Here is a 21,197-nt window from a genome sequence, read left to right as displayed (position 1 = left end):
TCTTTGCATGGAAATATTTTAGAGCCTTACTATGATACCAATGGCTTCTTCATCCACGCTTACCAAAAATGTATTGTCTTCCCTCTCCATATGTGCTTGGTCCTAAGCACGCTCAGTTTGTATCACACAGAAGATAACAGCAAACAAAGCTACCCAAGGCTGAACCCCAGAGAAATAGATATTTGACTTGGTAGACACTAAGCCAGTAAACTCAAAGCCTTGAAGGATCAACGCTTTCAATTATGACTTCTAATGATATCTAAACTGTTATTAATGTTTTTTTGCAGTGACTCAAATTATTCTGTTAAGAGTGGGATCATGAGACATGCTACCATGTTTTTTTGTTTCCATACTTATTCTAAAAGAAAACTACGAAAGTTTAAACATGATCTGTATTTTTTTTAATAGAAGGTGCTTTTAATTAAGTAAATTTGAACCATGCTATGAGACTAAAATTCAGGACATTTAACAACCTATCACTTGGCTCTTCTCCCCATCATCTGTGTAGAGATGTACATAGTTCCATAAAGCAGCTACTTTTCAAAGTTACTGAATCACAACTGAAGTCACAAGGAATTGTGTGTGCTCAGCATTTCTTTACATCAAATCAGATATACGTATATTTATATATTTACATTGAAAAGCACCAGTCTGAAGCTCAGCATAGCACTGCTGCATGTATCTTGTCCATCAACTAACCACAATATCCTCTTTGCTAGCCATCTTCTTGTGCTTTTAAGGCACCCAGACATTAGCCCAAATCAGAGATCGATTGTCTCCATTTAGCTACATATCTTTTCAAGCATCAAACTGACTGAGTTAAAAAAAAAAAAAAAGGCTACTAGTAACAGGAGGCTGTTGTTAACCAGCAAGCTCAGGTGGGTCCGTGTGTATAGAGATCAGAAGAAGATGCTGCTGCTGCATGCTGTTTGCTTCTCCAATGTGAATTTATAAAGGGAGGTGGAAAGTGCAATATCAAGGAAATTATCAAGAATTAAAAGATTAAATTCCCAGGAACCAATGAAGTCAAAGAAAAATGGAATATGGATTCAGCCCTAAAAAGATAAAATTATTTAACAACTTATTAAAACAGTTCATCATCGTAATTAAAATCCAAGTGCCTACAAGGAAGTTGCACAAGAAAGGTAATTATTTATGAGGAGACTTTTAAAAGCCATTTATTGTGAATTTGGGAGAGAATCAGTCTGAAAGAGTTGGTAGTAAAAAGAAATTGTTTGTTTATTCATAAAACTTATTTTGGTCTAGCAAACCACTCAGAATCCCTAACATCTGCTCAATGGCAGCTGTAAGTAACATTAGGAACACTCAGCCAATTTATATCTTTCCTTTTTATTAAAAAATAAACAGGTATTTTTAAATTATTCACAAGTAAATTAACATAAAAATCAGTGCTGTAGCAACTCACATTTTGTGGAAAGGAGTCTGCAAGCTTTGTATAATCACGATGATCTAAACCTTTCTACGTTTCACTGACTACTTTAGTCTTTATGTGATGTCCCACCTAATTTAGCAAATGAAAACGTAGAAAACCTACAAGCCGTATCAGTCACAGCTATGAATAATACAGAACGCATCACTGATGCCTCAAATGCTGTATTAGCTGCCTCCTTCCAACTTGAACAGATTCTAGTCTTACCTTCCCTTTGCCTTCCACCATTTAAAACCTTCCCTCGTGCAGTCTCAGCTCTTCTCTTACTTCTGTCTTTCATGAAACAGACCTTACAATAACCTCAACTGGCACAACTGTTTGCTGAATTATTGCCAAGTAGGGAAATGTTAGTAATTAATAATTCTTTGTAATGAAAATCTGTAGCATTTCTATATGTACATTGCTAAGTGCTCTGCATGTTCCTGTGTATTGCAAAAAAATAGTGTACAAAAGGCACAGGAACCCCGTCATCCCTCAAGATTTCTCTGTACCCAACACACTTAAAAAAAAAAAAAAAAAAAAAAAGCCTCTCTTGAACATTTCAGCAGAAAAATTCATTGCATCCTTCCTCTAGGTTTCTCTCATGCATTCAGTTCTTACTTCCTAATAGGAGCAACTCTCTGCAGATGAACTCATCAAGTAGTTCAAAAGCATGGAGTAGCTATGTTTATTTTACCAGGATTTTTTTGGTTTTACTTTTAAGCTGCAAACCAGCATTTCTGCAGTACACTCTGGAGACAGTTAGTTTACAGCTAAGTAAGCTGTAATTCTAACCCAGGCACTGGAAATCACTGGAAATGGCATAGCTACAACAGCACTGAGTCCATCCAGCTGAAGGTCCCCGAGGAGCCTGCCTTGAGGCTGCAACTGCGCTACAACTGTAACTGAGCAAACTGCTCTGAAGCTAAATCTGGTTACAGTCAGAGAAGCTGCAAACAGTACCTGATTACAACAGGAATATAACCAGTTAGCTATCAACAGCTTGTGCATGGTGTCTTGTTACCAGAGCACCGCACAAAAATCCTGCCCCTCTCCTCTTGCTGGGGACTAGAGGTCATGAGAAATGTGGCACCCGCTTCCATCACACCCCACCAAGCTGCTTTCTCATCGTGGGGCTTGGGTTCATTTCAAAGCTCCATTTATGTGTAAGGCTTTGCATTTTCTTTCAGCTATCTACATGTCCATTTTCCAGGACCAGTGGGAAGAAGGCTTTTGAAGATGCATGATTCATAATTTTGTTTTGCATAATTTAAGTCTAATGTGCTGCATGGAATATGGAACATTGCCATTTGTTTCCATTCTGGTCCTTTAGAGATGAATTAACAAATCTTGATAAATGACAAAATTTTACTTCTGCAATGTTTGGGATAAACTGATAAGTTGGACATTGGATTGGCAGTGTAGCTGCAAAGGTGACAGAAGGAAGACTTTTTGTTTATAAAAATGTCCTGGCACAGTCAAGGAGGAAGTTTTTCTACATTTCAGATTTACTGAGAACTCAACTTGAGAAATCAGCTGCAGTTGTACACTGCAGGGAAAGTCACTCTATAGCACAAGTGCTAGAGGGGGAGAAACATCAAAGGTGCAACAGACAATCAGATGTCAGATCCCTGTTGACTTGCCATGAAGACTATGGACTTTACTATCTTCTTTGTCTTTGAAAACTTCCCTCAAAAGCAGGGCTTTTACAAGAAGCTCTGGAATGCTGCTGCAGTTCGGTTACAAAATAGGCATGGTCAAAAACTAGAAACTGACTTATATGAGAGATGATAAAATTAAAAACCATCATTTCAAAAAAGGAATGCAAACTAAATAAACAAAACAGAAATGTTTCCCAGAGGTTGAAATTCCAAAGTATCGTGTCAAAGAAAGTACATGGTTTGCACTTTGGTAACACGAATCAAAGGAGCATAGAAAACCCAGGAGACAGACTCTAAATAATCAAAGTACCTACCAAGGAAGTCCAGGTCCCTTCACAACTCACCAAAAATACTGCAAGCAAACACTGGGGCAAGCTGGGAAAAACCATGAAGTGCTCTTTCCAAACACCAGTGAAATAAGCACATTCCTGAAGAATATTGTCATATTCCAATAGAAATATTTTCCTTTGAAAAAAAAAGATCGAGAAACCCTACTAAGATAAACTTTTGAATTGCAGTTAAAAACTTATAAGGAAGGGAAACTGTTAAATATAAGCTTAAATATTTGCAATTGAATAATCAATCCTGTTTAGCTCAGTAAGGAACATGCTTGTAGTGACACACAATGCAGCAGCTAGCTTGGGTATTCAGCCTGTTCCTCTGAACTTAATGAAGTAACACCTGGAAATACAGTGTCAGCACTATTAAAATGTGATTTGTAAAAGTTAGTTCATATCTTTATACTGATCTCAGTATTTTTAAGATCCACTTTATTGGTAAGGAAACTACCCATAATCTCCTTAGGACTAATTTGTTTGATATGATTAATTTCTCTCCCATTTTAATGTCTCAGTATGGAACTCACTTGTGTTTTGTGTCCACCTCTTGGTACACTGCTTTGTTTTTCACTGCATTCCTGTTCCTTATGAGTAAATAGGTTTGTTCAAATGAGCATCTAAAGAGTTTCAAAATGGCCTCTTGATGTTCAAGATCACATATTCCTGGTGTATTTTTCCATTCAACATCTTTCTGTTTAGAAGTCTAATTTCACATTCTGCTATGATAGGCATATGCTTCAAAATAATTTCAGATCAGATCAGCCTGATCACAAGGCCATGCCACCCTAAAAGCAACACAAAAATCCCAGGACCTGTAACTGTAAAAGCATGCTGAGTTTATTTCCACATCTATATTAAGTTGCTGTTAAGGGACTGAATATTCTAACTGGTGTTCCTACTTGCAATCTCTTAAAAGATACTTTAATATTTCATAAGACAATTTTGTATAATTGATAGATACGGTAAATTAAATATTTATTTCTATTTTTCACTTGTTTAGTAGAATTTAACACCTGCTCCTAACACAATAAAAAAACAACCTGAAATATCAGAGAAATAAATAGTACCCTGTACATCTATTGATTTTACATAATATTTCCATGTTTTAAAATTACATTCTCTCGAACCATTACCTTCAATACCGGAGCTTCACAGATGCAAAGTTTTTTGCTATGAAGCCGTGTTATTTTGATGGCATGTTTGACTAGAACTATTCACTGTGCAACGATTTCTGAATCTGAAGCGATATGAAACTTCAAAAGTTTTAACTCAAATTCTAACAAATTATTTAACATAGAAACAAGGTTTCATTCATGGGGAAAATTAACGCAACAGGGGTGCTTTCTCACCTCTCTGCATCAGTTGTTGTAAATTGAAAGTATACCATTTAGATATTCCTTAATTAACATGCTCTGCAAAGATCTCGACTATCAGCAAAAGAAAAACACTATTCAGGCATTTAGGATAGTTTGTTAATAGAAGGCTGACCCCTCCCAGCAGTATGTCACACTGGCAGTACATGCCTACTCACTGTAACCTATTTCACACCAGTTTCAGAGGTTGAAGCACAAAGAATAGCCACTTTCTTATAAGTCAAGTAGCAGAAATCCTTGCAGACTAGGGTTCAAACCCTTAAAATACACCACAGGACAATGGAAGCCCACAGCACCTGTCCATGCTTTGAAGACCTGTGTTAAAGAAAGAATAACTTGTTGTATGATCCTCACTGATCCCGCTGTCTCTGTCTTCTCTGAGATCCAGTGACAAGTCCTGGGGAGATACCAGACTCCTTCTCCTCCACACTTTCTTGTAGGGGCATGTTGCTCATTCCACTGTGCTCAGTGAAGGGAGAGCACCAAAGCATAGTAAAACAGACATACAGGAGGCATAGCAACCCTCCTCCATTTAGAAGAATGTTTTGTGTGGAGTGCTGTGAAAACAGCTGAAGGAAGGTGACCTCCCCGCTGCTAGACAGTGCCAGTCAGTTGTGCAGTGCATGGTACCATCACTCTCAAGTACCATGGCAAGCTCTGCCAGCTCCTGCCTCCACTGTCACTTCCAGGACTGGCTCTGATAATCAGAAGCTCTCTCCAGAAAATTTCCAAAATTTCTCTTGCTCAAACTTCTCCATTTCAGTTGTGACTAAGGGTATTCCATTTTTATGTACAAACAAAGGAAAAATTCTGCCTTCTAATGAGAGGAATATGTTTCTGCTTCTATCTTAATTTACTAGACATCACGGAGGTCCTATGAAATGCTCAACATCAATTTTATGCATGGAAAAAAACAGAGAAGTTAACTGAGTCGTCAAAGATGATGGCAAGCTAGGAATCATTCTGCTATTTCAAACAATCCTAGCCATCTTCTGGTTTCCTGACCCAACCATGTTATTCTGTTGAGAGGTGCTTGGAAATAGCACAGTTTCTCTTTATAAGTGGGGAATGGGTGGCAGGAAAGTAAAGCAGTATTGTGGATAACACAAAATCAAACAAACAGGTATATTAAGAGCAGGTTGTCAACTGTTTTTGCATCAGTATGTCTTCTTTGACTTGAATAGAGGCTTTATATTGCTATTTCTGATTACAGAACACCATTACTAGAATAGGCCTTTCACAAAATTAGCAAACCGAGTCATCAGGCATCCTGGTATGGCAAATATGAACAACCCCACACAACCATCTCCCCTAGATATGGCTGTATATGCAAGCACATGGTTCAGTAAGCATGTAAGTAAATGTATAACAAAATGTGGTATTGCATGCATATCTGGGTTTCTACCTTAAACCACAAACAAATGAGGCTTTACTGTATGCACTACAACTCTGTTGTCCCCTCAAAGATCCTATGTACTTCAACATTTCTGTTTCTCTTGTATATTACTTCTAACCTCTACTTACCCATACAGTATTCTGTTGCTCTTTTGACTTTACTGAGAAGATTTTCCATTAGAGTCCACCCAAGTGTTTCTTAACCATTCCTTCACATTCCTTCATTTCTGACTCCCTATACATACATAATGGAGTTCAAGACAGATTTTTAAGTCTCATTTTGCATTCCTTCCAGATCTGCTTTATTCAAGACCAATACTGTTTTTGTGTTACTACTCTTTGTGTGGACCCTCATCAGTAATCCAGACCTGAGAATATTGTGATTGTATTGTTAGAACTTTTCAACTCCAAGCTTATCTATCACGCCTACATTATTTCTAGTGATTAGCTGCACTATCACTGTTAAGCTTGTAGGCAATTACATCGTTTAAGGGAGCATCCTTGTACTGTCTTTCTGAACACGCAGCTATCTGCATTTTTATACTACCGGCTTTTTTCTTCTTCTCTTTTCTCCCCACTCTGTACCAGAATAAATCGAGTCACTTGTTCCTGTGCAGATCTCTTTTATATAGATTATATTTAAAGACTTTCCATGTTGCCAAGAACATCTTCTGATCTAACTGCTAATCCAAACTCTTTTTTATTCTATAACAACATTCAAACTTTTGAGGCAGACTGTGTTACTCTGCAGTGCTCTGTATCTTGTTTTTTCCACAGCATGTTTTATGCTTGTTCCTTGCACTGAACTTTCAGTGATGTTAACCAGAGCTGTGAACATGCAGAACGACTGCAGACTATACAGAATGTGAGACATCTGCTGCAGCAAACAGACGGTAAAGTTATCAACAACCTTAGTGTTAATTAATGTCCCAATGAGTCTCATACAGCAGCCATACTGCGACCATTTCTACATTCCAAGGCAGTAACCAAGGCTGTACTCCTCAACATACCTGCAACACTGCATCTTCACAATGCAACGTGCTGAAGCAGTTCCAACTCTGCAAGTTCAAATTTATCTAAGTTCAAAATTTAGATTTGAACTTAGTTCAACTTTGAACAAGTTCAAATTATCTAAAAATTCTGAAGGAAGGCTTTGGACAAACGAGGTACTGTTTGCATGTGTTCACACAGAAGAGGGCCAATGCAAACATCGTATTATGCACTCAGTAAATTGAAAGAAATTCAGAAACGTGCTCGTGCCCATGCTAGGATCTAATCTGTACCACCAGAAGATCTCAGTCAAAGCATATTGGGAGTATTCTCTACCATTTGATAGCACAGGTGGAAGAACTCTCTCCACACTGTGCTTTGTTCTCTGAAGACAAGCAGTCAATGCAAGAACACACTGCATTTCAACATCTACCTTTTCCTTCCAGTCAAGCCAGAACAGCAAGAAATCCATCTTGCACCTTGGACTCACTCAGAGTCCTGCTTCATTCCTTCGAGAAAGGAATCACCACCAGACTGTGACTGAGAAAGCCTTAGTCACCAGTCAGACGATCAGTCCTCTTCCCATATATTCAGAAGAGTAAGGACTTACTAGTTTGCCCCCGGCTCTACACCAGTAAATCTAAACATCATCAGTCACCCTGGAAAGCACTCAAAGCCAGTTCACGTCTGTAGAAAGGAATTGACAGTTTTAACCTGGTCTGCTTTTAGAACGTGACAGCCACACTTTACTCCTCATTTCTGACTGTCCCTTTACAGGGCAAAGTGTGTCTTTTACTAATACACAGCAAACTCAATACAGTTGGTTGTGTTTCGGATGCATAAAATGAGACACAGATTGGAATCTTGTTTCGTATCTGCTGCCCAGCCTCCTGCCCTGCTTTGCCTTTCATTTGCTCTGGGCTCTAATAACTACCTTGTTAGTATCAAATTACAGCTGAAGCTGTGGACAAATAATTAAATCAAACTTGTTTTTAAGCATAATGCAGCTCAAATGCTACTGAATAGGGCCCTCAACTTCTGGTACGAGCATGGGATTTAAAGCCAGGAACTCACAACTGATCACAGCTTAACTTTTGACTTGTCTGTTATGATCTTTATCTCATACTTTACAGAGCTATTGTGAGATTTATTCTGCTAAAGTCTGTGTGTACATGTACTTTGAAGATGCAAAGTGCAATCTAAGTGCTAAGTATTATTACTTATTCAGTAGTCTTGTTTCCTACATTAGTAGCATCTGCACGAAGCATGCCTAGATTTTCAATCAAATTTTGCTAGTTTGGTCTCCTCTCTTCTTTTTCATGAAACATTTGCTTGGTAGAACCTTTGCTTTGGACCATGACAGTCCACGTCCAGCAGCAGGAAGTGCATTCCTAACACTTAGAAGGCTGCTAGCATGTTTAAAGCCATACCATCTAACCTGGCTCCAAACAAATCTTTGCAAGATAGTGTTATAGCAACAGTTATTGGTACCTCAGAATTTGCGTTCACATTACCCATGCTAAAAATGTGTCTGCATTAATATTATCTGCAGTATATGTATCTTATTTAGAGATGGGCTAAAAACTTTGTGTAGCTTGGCATTATTCTGTGAAGTTCCACACCACATTTCTTGGACTCTCCCTTTAATCATTAAAGTGTTACAACTTTTCTTAAGTCAGGACTAGCCTCGTGTGTGGTGGGATGTTCTGGTCTTCAGGATTTTTGAGGAAACCTCTTCAAGCGGTACTCCTGTGTCTTGAGTTTTCTTAGGGGGAACCCTTGTGCCACTTATTCTCTGCTTTTAGAGACAAAGATTGAGTATGACAGCCCTCAGCTAGTCTCCCCCTGGATCTAAGCAAAGCCAGCCTATTTGTGAAAATGATTTATGGAAATGAGTGTGTACTAACTGGAACCACTGCAATAAGGTAGGTTGAAGCTTGGCAGGACTGATAGCAGGTTCTCCTAAGAACTGCAAAGCACATTGCTTCTTCACCGTTTAGCTCTATTATTTCTGCTCACTTTGGAATTAACAGTATCACAGGATCTACAAATTTCTGTGGGCAGATTCCACGTTTTAATTTTCTTCTTCTAAAGAAGGTTGCTTCAACCATCTTTCGATACTTTTTACAGGCTTCTTTGTGCTAGAGACTCTAGACATTAGTTTGCTTTAGCAATAAATCATTCACTTTCTAAATTCAATTTTTATAAGACTCAGTATCTCCACTTATTTGAGTAACTGCTTAATGACCTACAAAAAATTATTTGAAACCCATATGTTTAGTAGAGCTGCAGAAGAGTATACATCACTCCTTCCTGATCTTTACATAGGTACTTGTTTAGTTATTTATAATGAAAACAAATATCTTTCATATGTCACTGTTGTATTTCCATCAGCTTCCCAAAGAATGAGGTAAAGTGAGATGTACTGTGGAGACCAGCTTTGACAGCTAAAAATGACAGAGGAAGTTTTCACTTTCAATGCAAAGTATATTTATTTAGTTACTTCCACCACCTCTCCTCCATTTGTATACCTTAATGAATACAAATTCTTATATAGAACAATTAAGTTTTTGTAATTAGGTAATCTGGTTAAAACATCATTTTCCAAAATACAAACCTTAACTGAAATATGCAATTCAGTCATCCACATCTTTACTCAACCTTTCCCTTCCCACTTCAAATTTATCATCTTCCCCCTCCTTGTCTGACTTCTTTGGCAGTCTTTTTTTTTTTTTTCCAACACAAACATAAAGGCTTCTCTGCAATAATAAAACTGTGTACAAGACCTGTTTTTTATTTCCTTTTCTCTCTTTTTTTTTTTTTTTTTTTTTTTAAGGCACCAAGGTGAAGAAACATAGTGTATATGTAGATCCCACTGGTACTGGGGAACCAGGCACTCCTATTTGTGTTCCTCAGAACTGTTTCTTCCAAGAGGCTCCAAAGATGCAGATTTGAGTGTTTTCTGTAGAAATGAACCTGACTCACACAAGTGTACACAAGACGTTGAAAACTACTGATTAGTTTGCTCTGCTCACTGTCTGGAAACTTTCTGGTAGAATCGAAGATGCAGTGAGTTACCCTTGGGAAGCTCAAGCACTCAGACTCACCATCAACACCTCAAGAAGCTCAAATAGTGGCAGTGCACATTACACAAAATGACCAAAAAAATCCCCGATTCATTGCTAAGAACTGATCTCAGTCAGCTTTCTGAAAAAAATGTGCTCCTTTGGTAGTCACACAGAGCCACGGATGTGCAGTCCTTACCTTTTCCACTATCTCCTCTTTAGCACTGCAAGAATTATTCTTGCCAGCTGACTCACTGTCCTTAGAGGGCTGTCAGCCTCTTCCAGCAGCACTCAGAAATAGATACTTAAATATTCCAGAAGAATTTTTAGCACGTCAGTCAAGTTGGTAAAGGGTTGGTTAGAAGAATTTAAGAGAACTGGGTGCCTGTTCCCATTCTGATGTCCTTCTCCCTATGTACTGCGCTAGAGAAGGAAGAAAAAGTAGACATGGTACTTCAGAGATACGGTTTCAGACACGGGAGGAGCCTAATAGAGGCCAATGATTATATTTACTTCAAATAGATACAGGTTATTACTGTATTCGCTGTGAAGCCACTCTTTTTTCCCCCCAAAGTTCTGGCAGGTGCAAGGATTAGCAACTTATACACAGGCATGTTGTACAAAGCACATTTTCTACAGCTGACCCCTTCCATCAGTGCACGGCTGGGATCTGTATGTCTTGCTGGGCTCAGGAGCTCACTGGGGTTTCCACCAAGTCCTGCAAGGACTGGGCTTCAGAGTACAGCTACAGACGTGGCCTATGCTATCACTTTTGAGCACAGACGTGTGCAGGCACACTGCCCCAGCCTGAGCGTGGCCCTTACTGTTATCTTAAAATCATAGCATTATCTTAAAAAAAAACAGTGGAGGGGCACACCTTTTACCTTTTACCTTTTGCCATACTTTTTCAAGTCAGTTATAGAATCATCTGTGCAGCTGGCTTCTCCAGTGGCTGAAGCCCCACTTGCTACCTGAATCAGACTAAATATATCATGCTGTTCTTCCCAGCACACACCCATCATTCCTCAAATCAGCATAAGGAAGCCTGTACACAAATTTTGAAAAGTTACTCGGGAGAGGAGACATCTGCATTGCATTCCCTGCTCAGTTAATTGCTTTGTGCAAAGCAGAGCAACTTTATCAGGAGGGACCGAAAACCTTAATGGCAAATACACTGTAAAATTCACCTTTGTGTGTGAGAACAACCATGGAGTGCCCAGGTGCCAGACATCCCAGGGAAGCTTTTTAACCATGGAGCTAGTGCTAAATCAGCACTGTGACACCTTCCTGTCCCCAACCTTCTGAGTTTCACAAATGAGACAGATGGGAAAAAAATATGTATTTTAATAAATGTTGCAACACAGATCAGTGCTTCAGGACCTAGGTGAGAGTGTGCATGCCCAGCAACAGTAATGTAAATATCAGTACAGATAGGATTTTGTGCTCCCTACACGATAGACTTGCATTATGTGCTGCACAGTGAAAACAGTTTAAGGATTACAAGCCATGTCCTCAGCTGCACAGATACAACCGTATACAAGGCAGGTCAGTAAACCAAATTGTTGAGGGGGTGGCAATTAGAAAAAAAAAAAAAAATCAAAGCTAGTTACCCCTTTCTGACGTAATTTGTATCAGTATTAATTTGATAACTCAGTTTACTGTGCAGCATGATGAGCACTTCTAACACCATAGCTGAAGGAGCAGCAAATTTGCAGACAAGTACGGGAACAAGTGGCCAGAGGTAGCAAGAACTTCTAAAGTAAGTTTTGCATTTGAATCCAATATACTACATAACTAATTTCTCCACATAAAATTAATCACTAGATTCAGGGTTATCAGAGGTGTTCTTTTTTACATTCAAATGAAAGTTCCCTGGACCTGACATATCCACTAGATCAGCTGCATTTTTCCTTTCTTTCTTTCTTTTAAATCATAACAGCAGCTACAAAAATATATGGACACTAAAGCTAGAAACTAAACCTACCATGCCAAATTACTTTCTCCCCAAAATATTACACATATGCATATCAAACAAACTTCATCTGGAATTTGAGTTTCTCAGCAGTTCTGACAAGTCAGAATCTGAAAATCTGGCCTTCAATACATATGTGTAGAACAAAAATACATTCTTATTTTAACACTTACAAAGAAAAAGCAAGAGACTGAAATAAGAAAATTACTGCAAATGCTATACAGATAAGTATCTTATAAAATGAGTAACTATGCAAGGAAAAATCATTAACAACAGGGCCATCTGCTGTATTTCAAGAAAATTACACCAGCAAAAAATCTGAAAACATTCTAATGCTTTACAAACTGAATTCATCAGTACCGTATGTTACAAAAAGTGATGATAATTATTAGTATATCAGTTTAAATGACAGGAAATATTTTTCTTATACCTCTTCTAATTAAAAGCAGTATTTGCTAGCATAATACTGATACTCTGTACCTAAGGATACTAATTGACATAGCAGTATAAAATGCCTCCCATTCCATTTGAAGTAGATAAGCATAGTGTTGTGGAAGGAGACAGTGAGGTCAGCAGCAAGTTGAATACTTATTTAAATACTGGAAAAACACTCAGATGACTTTTCTTGTTCTAAAATAAGAATAAATCCTAGGTCTGAAGAGCTTACACTAGGAAAAAAAATCAACGCAAAAAAGAGGGAAAATTTAGTTAGAAGACGGACTAACCCAGTGGTTCTTAGCACTTCTTTACATTTCTCTCTGTCAATATTCATGAGGTACCCTATTTCAAATGTGGTGGAAGAAGCAGGTCTCTAGAATGGCATCCAAAGAACGTTTTGCATCTTGGATCTTTGCATCTTTACAGTGAAAAAACTGTATTAAACCACGGCCCTGAAATCTTGTTTAAACTAAGTAAAATTGTACCAGCACTGGTCCAAAGTTGCAGAGGAATATACTGCTATAAACCTAGGCTCAGGTGGGTGCTTTGTTCCGTTCAGAGTCTGCAATGGATACAGCTATGCAAAAAGTAAGACCTACAACCTATATACAGCCCCTAGAAACTCCATCCTGCTCACGGGAATGTGTTTCTTAGCTGAAAGGTTCAGGATAAAATACAGGCATGCTCCTAAACATCAAGAGATGTAATTTAGTTTTCAAAGGCAGGGAAGACTGAACACCAATTAATAGTGAGTGCCCCAATCTTGAGTGGTCTGGTTATAACCTAGCACATTCCCACACCTGCTGTAGCACGTGGTGTTCTTCCCCTTGCTGCATTTCCAGCATAGTTGGGTACCCAAATCACACTCTCAGAGAGGTAGTTAGAAGTGATCACAAACCAGAAGGGGAGTTTTCAGTGGAATCTTCACAGAGAAATTCCCACTGCATTTAAAAGAGGTTCACAAGCCACCTGCCTACCACGCTACATCTGTATGCTCACCAACACTACCTGGAAAATCTACCTCAAATGTATGTGCCCTTATTAAACATCCCACGGATCAGACATTTGACAACATTATTTTTCCTACAAATCTTGTCGTTTAGCAGTTTTAAGTGTTATTTAACATTTCATGCCGTTTTTGTAGGTTATACAAAACAAGTGACACTTCATTACTACACCTGCAACTTCAGTAATTGCTGCATATTAGTTTTTGCCGACTATAGGCAAAACTAAACTTTCACGACTAGAATTTTTTAGGCTTCATGAATAATATAGCAAAGACATTCTTAGCTTAAAAAGAAGAACACACATATATTTACCTGCCATCATAGCTATCATGCTGGCTTTGTAGACATTAGCAAGAGACCCCAGTTCACCCGTCGCTAGGATTGTTTTCATGTGAGCTTCTCCACAGGCCTCACGGCACTGGCGGATCTCCTCATAGAGACCTGTGGATAAAAGCATTTGAAAATGATCAAAGTTGGCTGAGAGACATTTTCAAGTATGGCTGTAATTTCCACTTCTGGATTAATTTCCAATCTTATAATTAGTCATAGCACTCAAGAACTTAAGTTTTGTAAGTTCAATAAATTACATGACTGGAGGTAATTAACAATGCCACACAGTTTCAGACTTAACTTAATAGCTATTAATGTCGTTTCTCTCAAAACTAAGAATGTGCACAGTATGCCAAACACTCATGAATACATCAGGAGAGGAAAAAAAATGCTATGATATTCAAGACTGATTTTAAAACAGCTTTTTCAGCAATAAATTCAGTACTAAACTGAATCAGTACTCAGAGAAAGTTATGCTTTCCTGTGCACATCATGACACCATGCTCCCTGCCCCCTTCAGCCATCCATACCAAAGGGCTCAGCCTACAAGACAACAAAGGTGTGACCGATTTGTCTAATTACGGACCTCAGTGCCACTCGAGGTGCCCTGACCTATCCCCCTCTGGCTTCCAGCTGCTGCTCCTGGAGGCACCACGTCTGCATTAGGTCCTGTTGTACCTCCCGGAACCATGGGGCAGTCTCAGGGTCGGTCAGGGACTTAGATGCCTGTGTTTAGGTACCCGAATCCCACAGAAGCTTCTTGAAAATATGAGTTTCCTGAAAATATGCAGCCTAATCAACACAGGCTGCTAACACGCCTGGTGAGGAGAGCCTGAGGCCTGAGATAGCACCTTCATGGATCAGTGACTGCACAGCTCGGTGTTCACGAACCATCTCAGGTCACTGCACTGCCCGGGGGTGACCGAGGACATGGACTTACTGCACTTTTTCAAAAAAGTTTAGAACTCGCATACCTGGTCAGGAAATGCAATGTGGGGAGCACAGGAAAACCCTCCCACCCTTCTAAGCAAAATTCAACTGTTCTCCCCACAAAACTGTAAGCACAGGAAGATTAAAGGAGCTAGAAGTAATTGAAATGTAAGTGCTAGAAGCTGACCACTTGGGGATGATTAGTGTTAGTGGTGGGCAAATGCAGCTCTTACAGTGTACAGTCAACATTTCCAGAATCTGAATTAGAAAAAAAAGAAAAAAAAAAAGATATAAAACAAGCAAACAGGATCCTTTGTAAGAGAGTGCTTTACACAAACTATACTTAATCTTCAAACACACACAAAAAAAAATAATCAAAAAGTTAATTTATAGGACGTAAAAACATGGCTTTTAACAAATCCATCTTGCTAAAAAATGTCCATGACCAATTTTTTTCAGCAATGTCGGCTTTCTTTTCCCCTCAGTCCTCAAGCAGGACCTGGAGCCATACAGGAAGATGCGCCATCCTGCTGCATGGCTGGACCTCCCCTCCACCTGCTATGCTGCCGAATGCTATTGATGCTGCTGGCACACCAGGCAGCCGGGGCTGGGATCACTGCGGTGGTCCACCGAGACACGCTACACACATTAGTAGACAACTGGCTAATGCACTTAGCAAGTCCCTTTATAGACACGAGGTTTCACCTTGTTTCTCAGTGTGTACCAAAGGTGTGAATTAATCAGTACTAGCATGCAGTCTAACATGTTTTATTGATCAATTGATGATACTCCAGAAACCTTCTACATCAAATCAAGTCTCAAAAAGGAAATACAAAGAACCTGTGCTATTTTCTTGTGCATTTGATAACACTGCTCATGTTAGATCCAAATGCAGTCTCTTTTTGTGGAATGACTCTTTCCCAAAGCCTTTGGAAAGCCAGAAAAAGCAGCTTTCATGTTCTAGTTATGGTAACAACAAGAAAAGATTCAAGTTTTCTCTACCTTTAAGATACACTGCCAAAAAAATGTCAAAACAAAATCAACAAAATGTACATTTAGGTTGGATTCCATGAAAAGGAATTATATCCCCCTAACTGTTTTTCACTGAAGTTAGTACTGCAGCTACTAAACTCTCCCTATTGTTGGAAAGTACTTTTATATGCAATTAGTGCCAAGATCATTTGAAGAGTCTTACTGTCTGATAGCATGCATCAACCCACAGACCGTAACAACTCAGGATCTTCAATCATCTGTGTCTATCAGGTTAGACGAGGTGGTAGAACAGTAGGTATGTTTTAATGGGGCCGGTGTGTAGGTAATAAATACTGTTCTCTATTCACAGACCAATTATTGCAAACAGTATCTGGCACCCATAGGACATTCTCAGCCTTACTGTAAAAGCAGAAATAGAAATGCAACTACCTCTGGGACACAGAAAATTAAGCAGACTGCGAACCCTAGTCCCAGGTCAAAGAGTGACTGCTTTGATACTGAACAAGTGCAAAAACTCCTACTCTTTTCAAAAATAAAAAGTTTCAGTACTTAGTCAGATTTAAAGCAAAAGACTGATAGCTTGATCATCCTGAAATTTCCCGTCAAATGTCTGAAGTGTGGTTGGAGTTAATCACACTTGAATATGCACTCACTGTTTCAAGAAGTCCTGGGCTGCCTGTAGGACAGTCGAGGCTGCCAAAAACAAACCATGTAACTACTCAGTTCTTTCTAGCTCAGTGCAGGAGAAGCACTGGACACTGGTTCTTGGACCTGTGCAGAACACCAGTAGTAGCCAGCACAGCAGATGGAGCTGCTCTGTAGTGTCAGGTTGTACTGGGTCTGGCTGGAATGTTAACTTTCCCGGCAGCAGCCCATACAGTGCCGTACTCTGTACTTGTAGCTGGAAGAGCAGTGTTATCACACCAGTGTTGTGACCAATCAAAGGGATATTCCATACCATGTGGTGTCACACTCAGCAATAAAAGGTGGAAACAGGAAGAAGAGGGGGGGGGGGGGGGGGCTCTCATTGAGAAGACGTTGGTCCATCTCTCGAACACCGGCTGCGTGCGTTGAGGCCTTGCGTCAAGGACGTGGTCAATCATCGCTCATTTGTGGGAAGTAGAGAGTAATTTCTTTCCTCTGCACTTCCATATAACTTTCATTTATTTTGTTTGTTTGTTTTCCTCCCTTCTTTTTATTTTTCCCTTTTTCCCCTCCCTTTTTCCCCTTTCCCTTTTATTTCCCCTTAGTTAAATTGTTTAGTTCATGGTAGTTTTTATTTAATTATTATAATTATTTCCCTTTAATTAAATTATCCTTATCTCAACCCGTGAGTTGTTCTTTGCTTTACTTCTCCCCCTCCTCATTTAAAGGAGGGGGAGTGAGAGAGTGGTTGTGGGGTTTAGCTGCCCAGCACGGTAAAACCACCACACAGTAGTGTCTGCTGTAGTGTCAGAAAGCTTTTAGGATAAATCCTTATCACAGAAAACCACGCAGGCATATATATTCAACTGTGAGCTAAGACCACCATCAAAGGGTTGCAAGCTATTCTTCCTCTGTCTGTTAAAAACAGTGGAAAATAATCAAGAGCTCTCAAACCAAATGGTCAATACTGTGTAGTATCTTGAATATGGCATTAACGCTATCCATATTAAATGAAGTCTAAGTCTTAACCAGGAAAAACAAAACCAAAAAAAAAACACAAAACCAAACCAAACACATACACACACACACAGAGAAAGCAAACCAAAACCAAAACAAAACCACACACTAAGGAAGCCAACTTACATGTATAATATTTAGGGTCAGATGATCACTGATGTAGCGTGTAATACCTCTGCTGATTTAGCAGTTAAAAATACGTGACAAGAATATTTCTACTTTGCACCCATTTATTTAACGTATCTTACTGTTTTTATGAACTTTAAATCTGCTTTTATTTTATGAATTTACAGAATTTAGATTAAAAAACAAAACAAAACAGATTTGATAGGAAAGAAAAAATAATTTCATAGCTCTGGTTTTAATTCTGCTGTTGGAGAAGACAACAGTTGGAAGGTGCTTTCTTTTTTTTTTTTTGGTAAGTTTTCCTTTATTTCCAACTATTAAGTAAAAGCATTCTATTGATATTTAGCAGCTATTAAGTACACCAGAGAAAATGTGCATCTCCCTTCATTTCTTTCAAGCAAGCACCTTTACCAATTAATGTTAGCTATAATCTGCCCCAGATTATCTATGTGATCTTTCCTCTTTGGTCTAATACATTTGTTCTGAAGTCACACGATAAAGGGAATAATCTGTATCTTCTACACAGAACATGAAAATGTTAAAGGAAGAAAAAAAAACAGCTTCAATTTTTATGAAACAGCTCTTCTCCAAAACTGGTAATAAAGGCACTTTTTTTTTTTCTTTTTAATTCATTTTATTTGTTGTTTTCAACTAGTCAGTCACATTGACTGATGTTAAGGGTAGAAACTGAGATAAGAAGGGAAGATGTTTCAATTTCTGTTAGACCAAAGACCAAGGTAATCATGTTAGGAAACTGGAAAATGAGCTGGAATCCCTTCTGTCTTGCACATTAATGGCAGGTTTGTTAACAAAATGACAAGTGCAAGGCTATCAGCACAACACGACTCTATCAGTTCTGCTCTCAGCCACATATGTGCAACTCCAGGCTCCAGTGATTCACGTGAAACTGAAAACAGGATTTGGCTTCAAGAGTCTGAGCTGCTGCTGACAATGTAAGAAAGAAATTGTGCAAATAGACTTTGAGGTCCCAAATCAGCTTACAAATCTAGAAAATAGTAAATCCAACTATAGTATTTCAGAACAACATGTGCAATCCTTTTCAAGCCTCTGGATCAGGCAGTGTATTTTTTCTGTGTAGTTTATAGAGTATACAGCACAGAAGGTGTCCCCAGTTCCTGAACAAAGCCTCTGAACTCATGATTGAATAGTTATTAGCAAGGATTGAAAGGCAACCTTCAGAAAGGGGTTATATCTATCTATTTCATGGATGCAGCCATGCTAAAACTTCTTAGTGTATATTTCCTTTGTTCCTTTTTTTGTACGAAACTTTGATTGACACAGAGCAAATATAAACCGTTATCAATGGTTAGCAAGAATTTGGAAGCCACTGACACCACTGGCAGTTGTGGTATGTCCAGTTGTTTGCTAAAAACTGGAACTAGAAGTAACACTGGGGCAACTCCGACAGTTTTGAAAGTACAGCAACTCCAACATATGTATGGAACACATACCAGTTTCTTTCAGTAATTTGCTGGTCAACTTCATCACACTTTACATACAGCCTACACATCCTGTGGTTAAAGACACTATCTAAATTCTGATTTTTAATCTTAATTCATACTTTGTCAAGTAATACAAGACAATGGTTGAGAAAACTATTGTAAAATATTATTGCTCTAAAAGCTAATAGCTTGTAAAAGGTATATACATATAAGCTCATAAACTTAAATCTCATTTATGGTTATTTTCCAACCTAAACTAGCTGCCCAATAAAGCTGTTGTCGTGTTCAGCACTATTAAAAACCTCTTAACAACTACCTCATAAAGAACAGACCTAAAAAGTATGTCCTGAATTTCATAAAGAGCCCCAATAATAAGAAGAACTGCTTTAAAAAAGTTGATATAATTGAATGTACACTAAAATATTTAATAGCCACACAAGCTTTTGAAACAAATCACAAAGCAACACTATTCTATCATGGCTACCCCAATTATGGCACAGATTAGAACAGCAACTAGAAATATATGAACAGTAAGATAAAGCACTCTACCAGTTGAATATTCTTGTCAATAGTATCTGATGTTCCAAAGAATGACAACATGAGAAAATAACCATAACAGTATACTAACTAGTGTTTTAAGTATAAGCAAACAATTTGCCATAACTGCAAGGCAGCTAGAGTTTACAAAGTACCTTGAATCCAGTCATAGCTACAGCACTAGACATTCTTTTTCAATTTTACATATTAAACGGATCCAGCCTAGAGCCTGCATTTGCAATTGACTGTATGCACTAAGTTTATGACCTCTGCTCTGTGTTACTTGCACTTAACAGCAGTTAGTACCTCAAAGTCTGAAGCATGGTGACCACAGTTTTGTCAGAAATTTATGTAAAACAATTGCTGGCAGACTTTATCAGACACAAGTTCAAGTTGATGTTCAAGTCCAGTTTTCTGATCTTTTTTCAGTGTTGCTCAAAGATCATTGACTGTGGTCATTTTGTACCTACTCTGTAAGTCTCCCCACTGGAAGGCATCTCCTGGAGCGGAAACATGCTTGGAACTGCGAGTATGGACCACTACAAGATATAGGCACAGCACAGGAAGATGTACATACAACCTTCCTGCTAGCTGACACAGAGTTTGAACCATTGTTATGTCTTGCTTAAAACTGCTCAGTCACCTAGTCTCCACCTTCCAGAAGTTCCTGAGGCTGTACCTGAACTTAAAATAAATGCTCTAAAAGAAACAAATGACTGAAAATGCCTGTCCTCAAGAAGCCAAACATTTGTAAAGCTACATGTATTTATGGGCAAAGGGATAGAGATGATAGATACAAAAGAGGTCAACATGAGTGAGTGGAAACCAGGATATCAGTCTTGAAGACACAGATGCAGTAACTTGCTTTTTTGTTCAATTCTAACTGCTAACTGAAAGAAGACAAAAATCAGAAAATATCTGTTACCATGATGACTGCATTTCCTTAACCAAACCCATGTACCACGTGTCCTTTATGGAGTCTTCCAATCACACAGGCTATTACAGTACTGCATTATACAACTAAATGGAAAATTCATTCCAAGACAATGATGTGTTTACCTTCACACTGAGATTAGTTGTAGAAGCATTGTCAGCACTTAAGGCAAACCATTCACAGTACATTAAGGACACAATTAGAGCAAAAACCATCTTCTGCATTATTGTTCTAACTAATTAGTTGTAGTCTACAGAACAGGAACATCAAAATAATATGAATAGTCAATATGTACCCTCAACTTTCAGGGAAAACCACTAAAATACATATTTTTGGTCAAATATTTAAATATGTATATTTAACAAGATATTTAGAGTCTCAGCCCTTTGGGGAGGGGGGGGGGGGGTAACAAAACAGTTCAAAGACTACAGCATTCACTTTTTTTCCATTTCACTTGCTATTTTTTTTTTTTAACTCCTACATGCAAAATCCTCAAAGACATAGAAGAAATGGACCTGAATTTTCAAAACATGAGGTCATACTGAATGTCCAAC

General features: G+C 38.5%; 1 protein-coding gene across 1 annotated transcript in view; it reads right to left on the bottom strand.

Moving 5' to 3' along the window:
• The window catches only part of DERA (deoxyribose-phosphate aldolase), a 55,373-nt gene that overhangs the window by 16,868 nt on the left and 17,308 nt on the right, over positions 1 to 21,197 (bottom strand). The window contains exon 6 of the mRNA XM_032207472.1: positions 13,981 to 14,109. Within this exon, the coding sequence (XP_032063363.1) occupies positions 13,981 to 14,109 (129 nt within the window). The remainder of the gene's footprint in view (positions 1 to 13,980; positions 14,110 to 21,197) is intronic.

Source organism: Aythya fuligula, chromosome 1, assembly GCF_009819795.1.
Source record: "Aythya fuligula isolate bAytFul2 chromosome 1, bAytFul2.pri, whole genome shotgun sequence".
NCBI lineage: Eukaryota > Metazoa > Chordata > Aves > Anseriformes > Anatidae > Aythya > Aythya fuligula.
The sequence above is the reverse complement of the archived record's forward strand: the minus strand, read 5'-3'. Positions and strand labels throughout refer to the sequence as shown.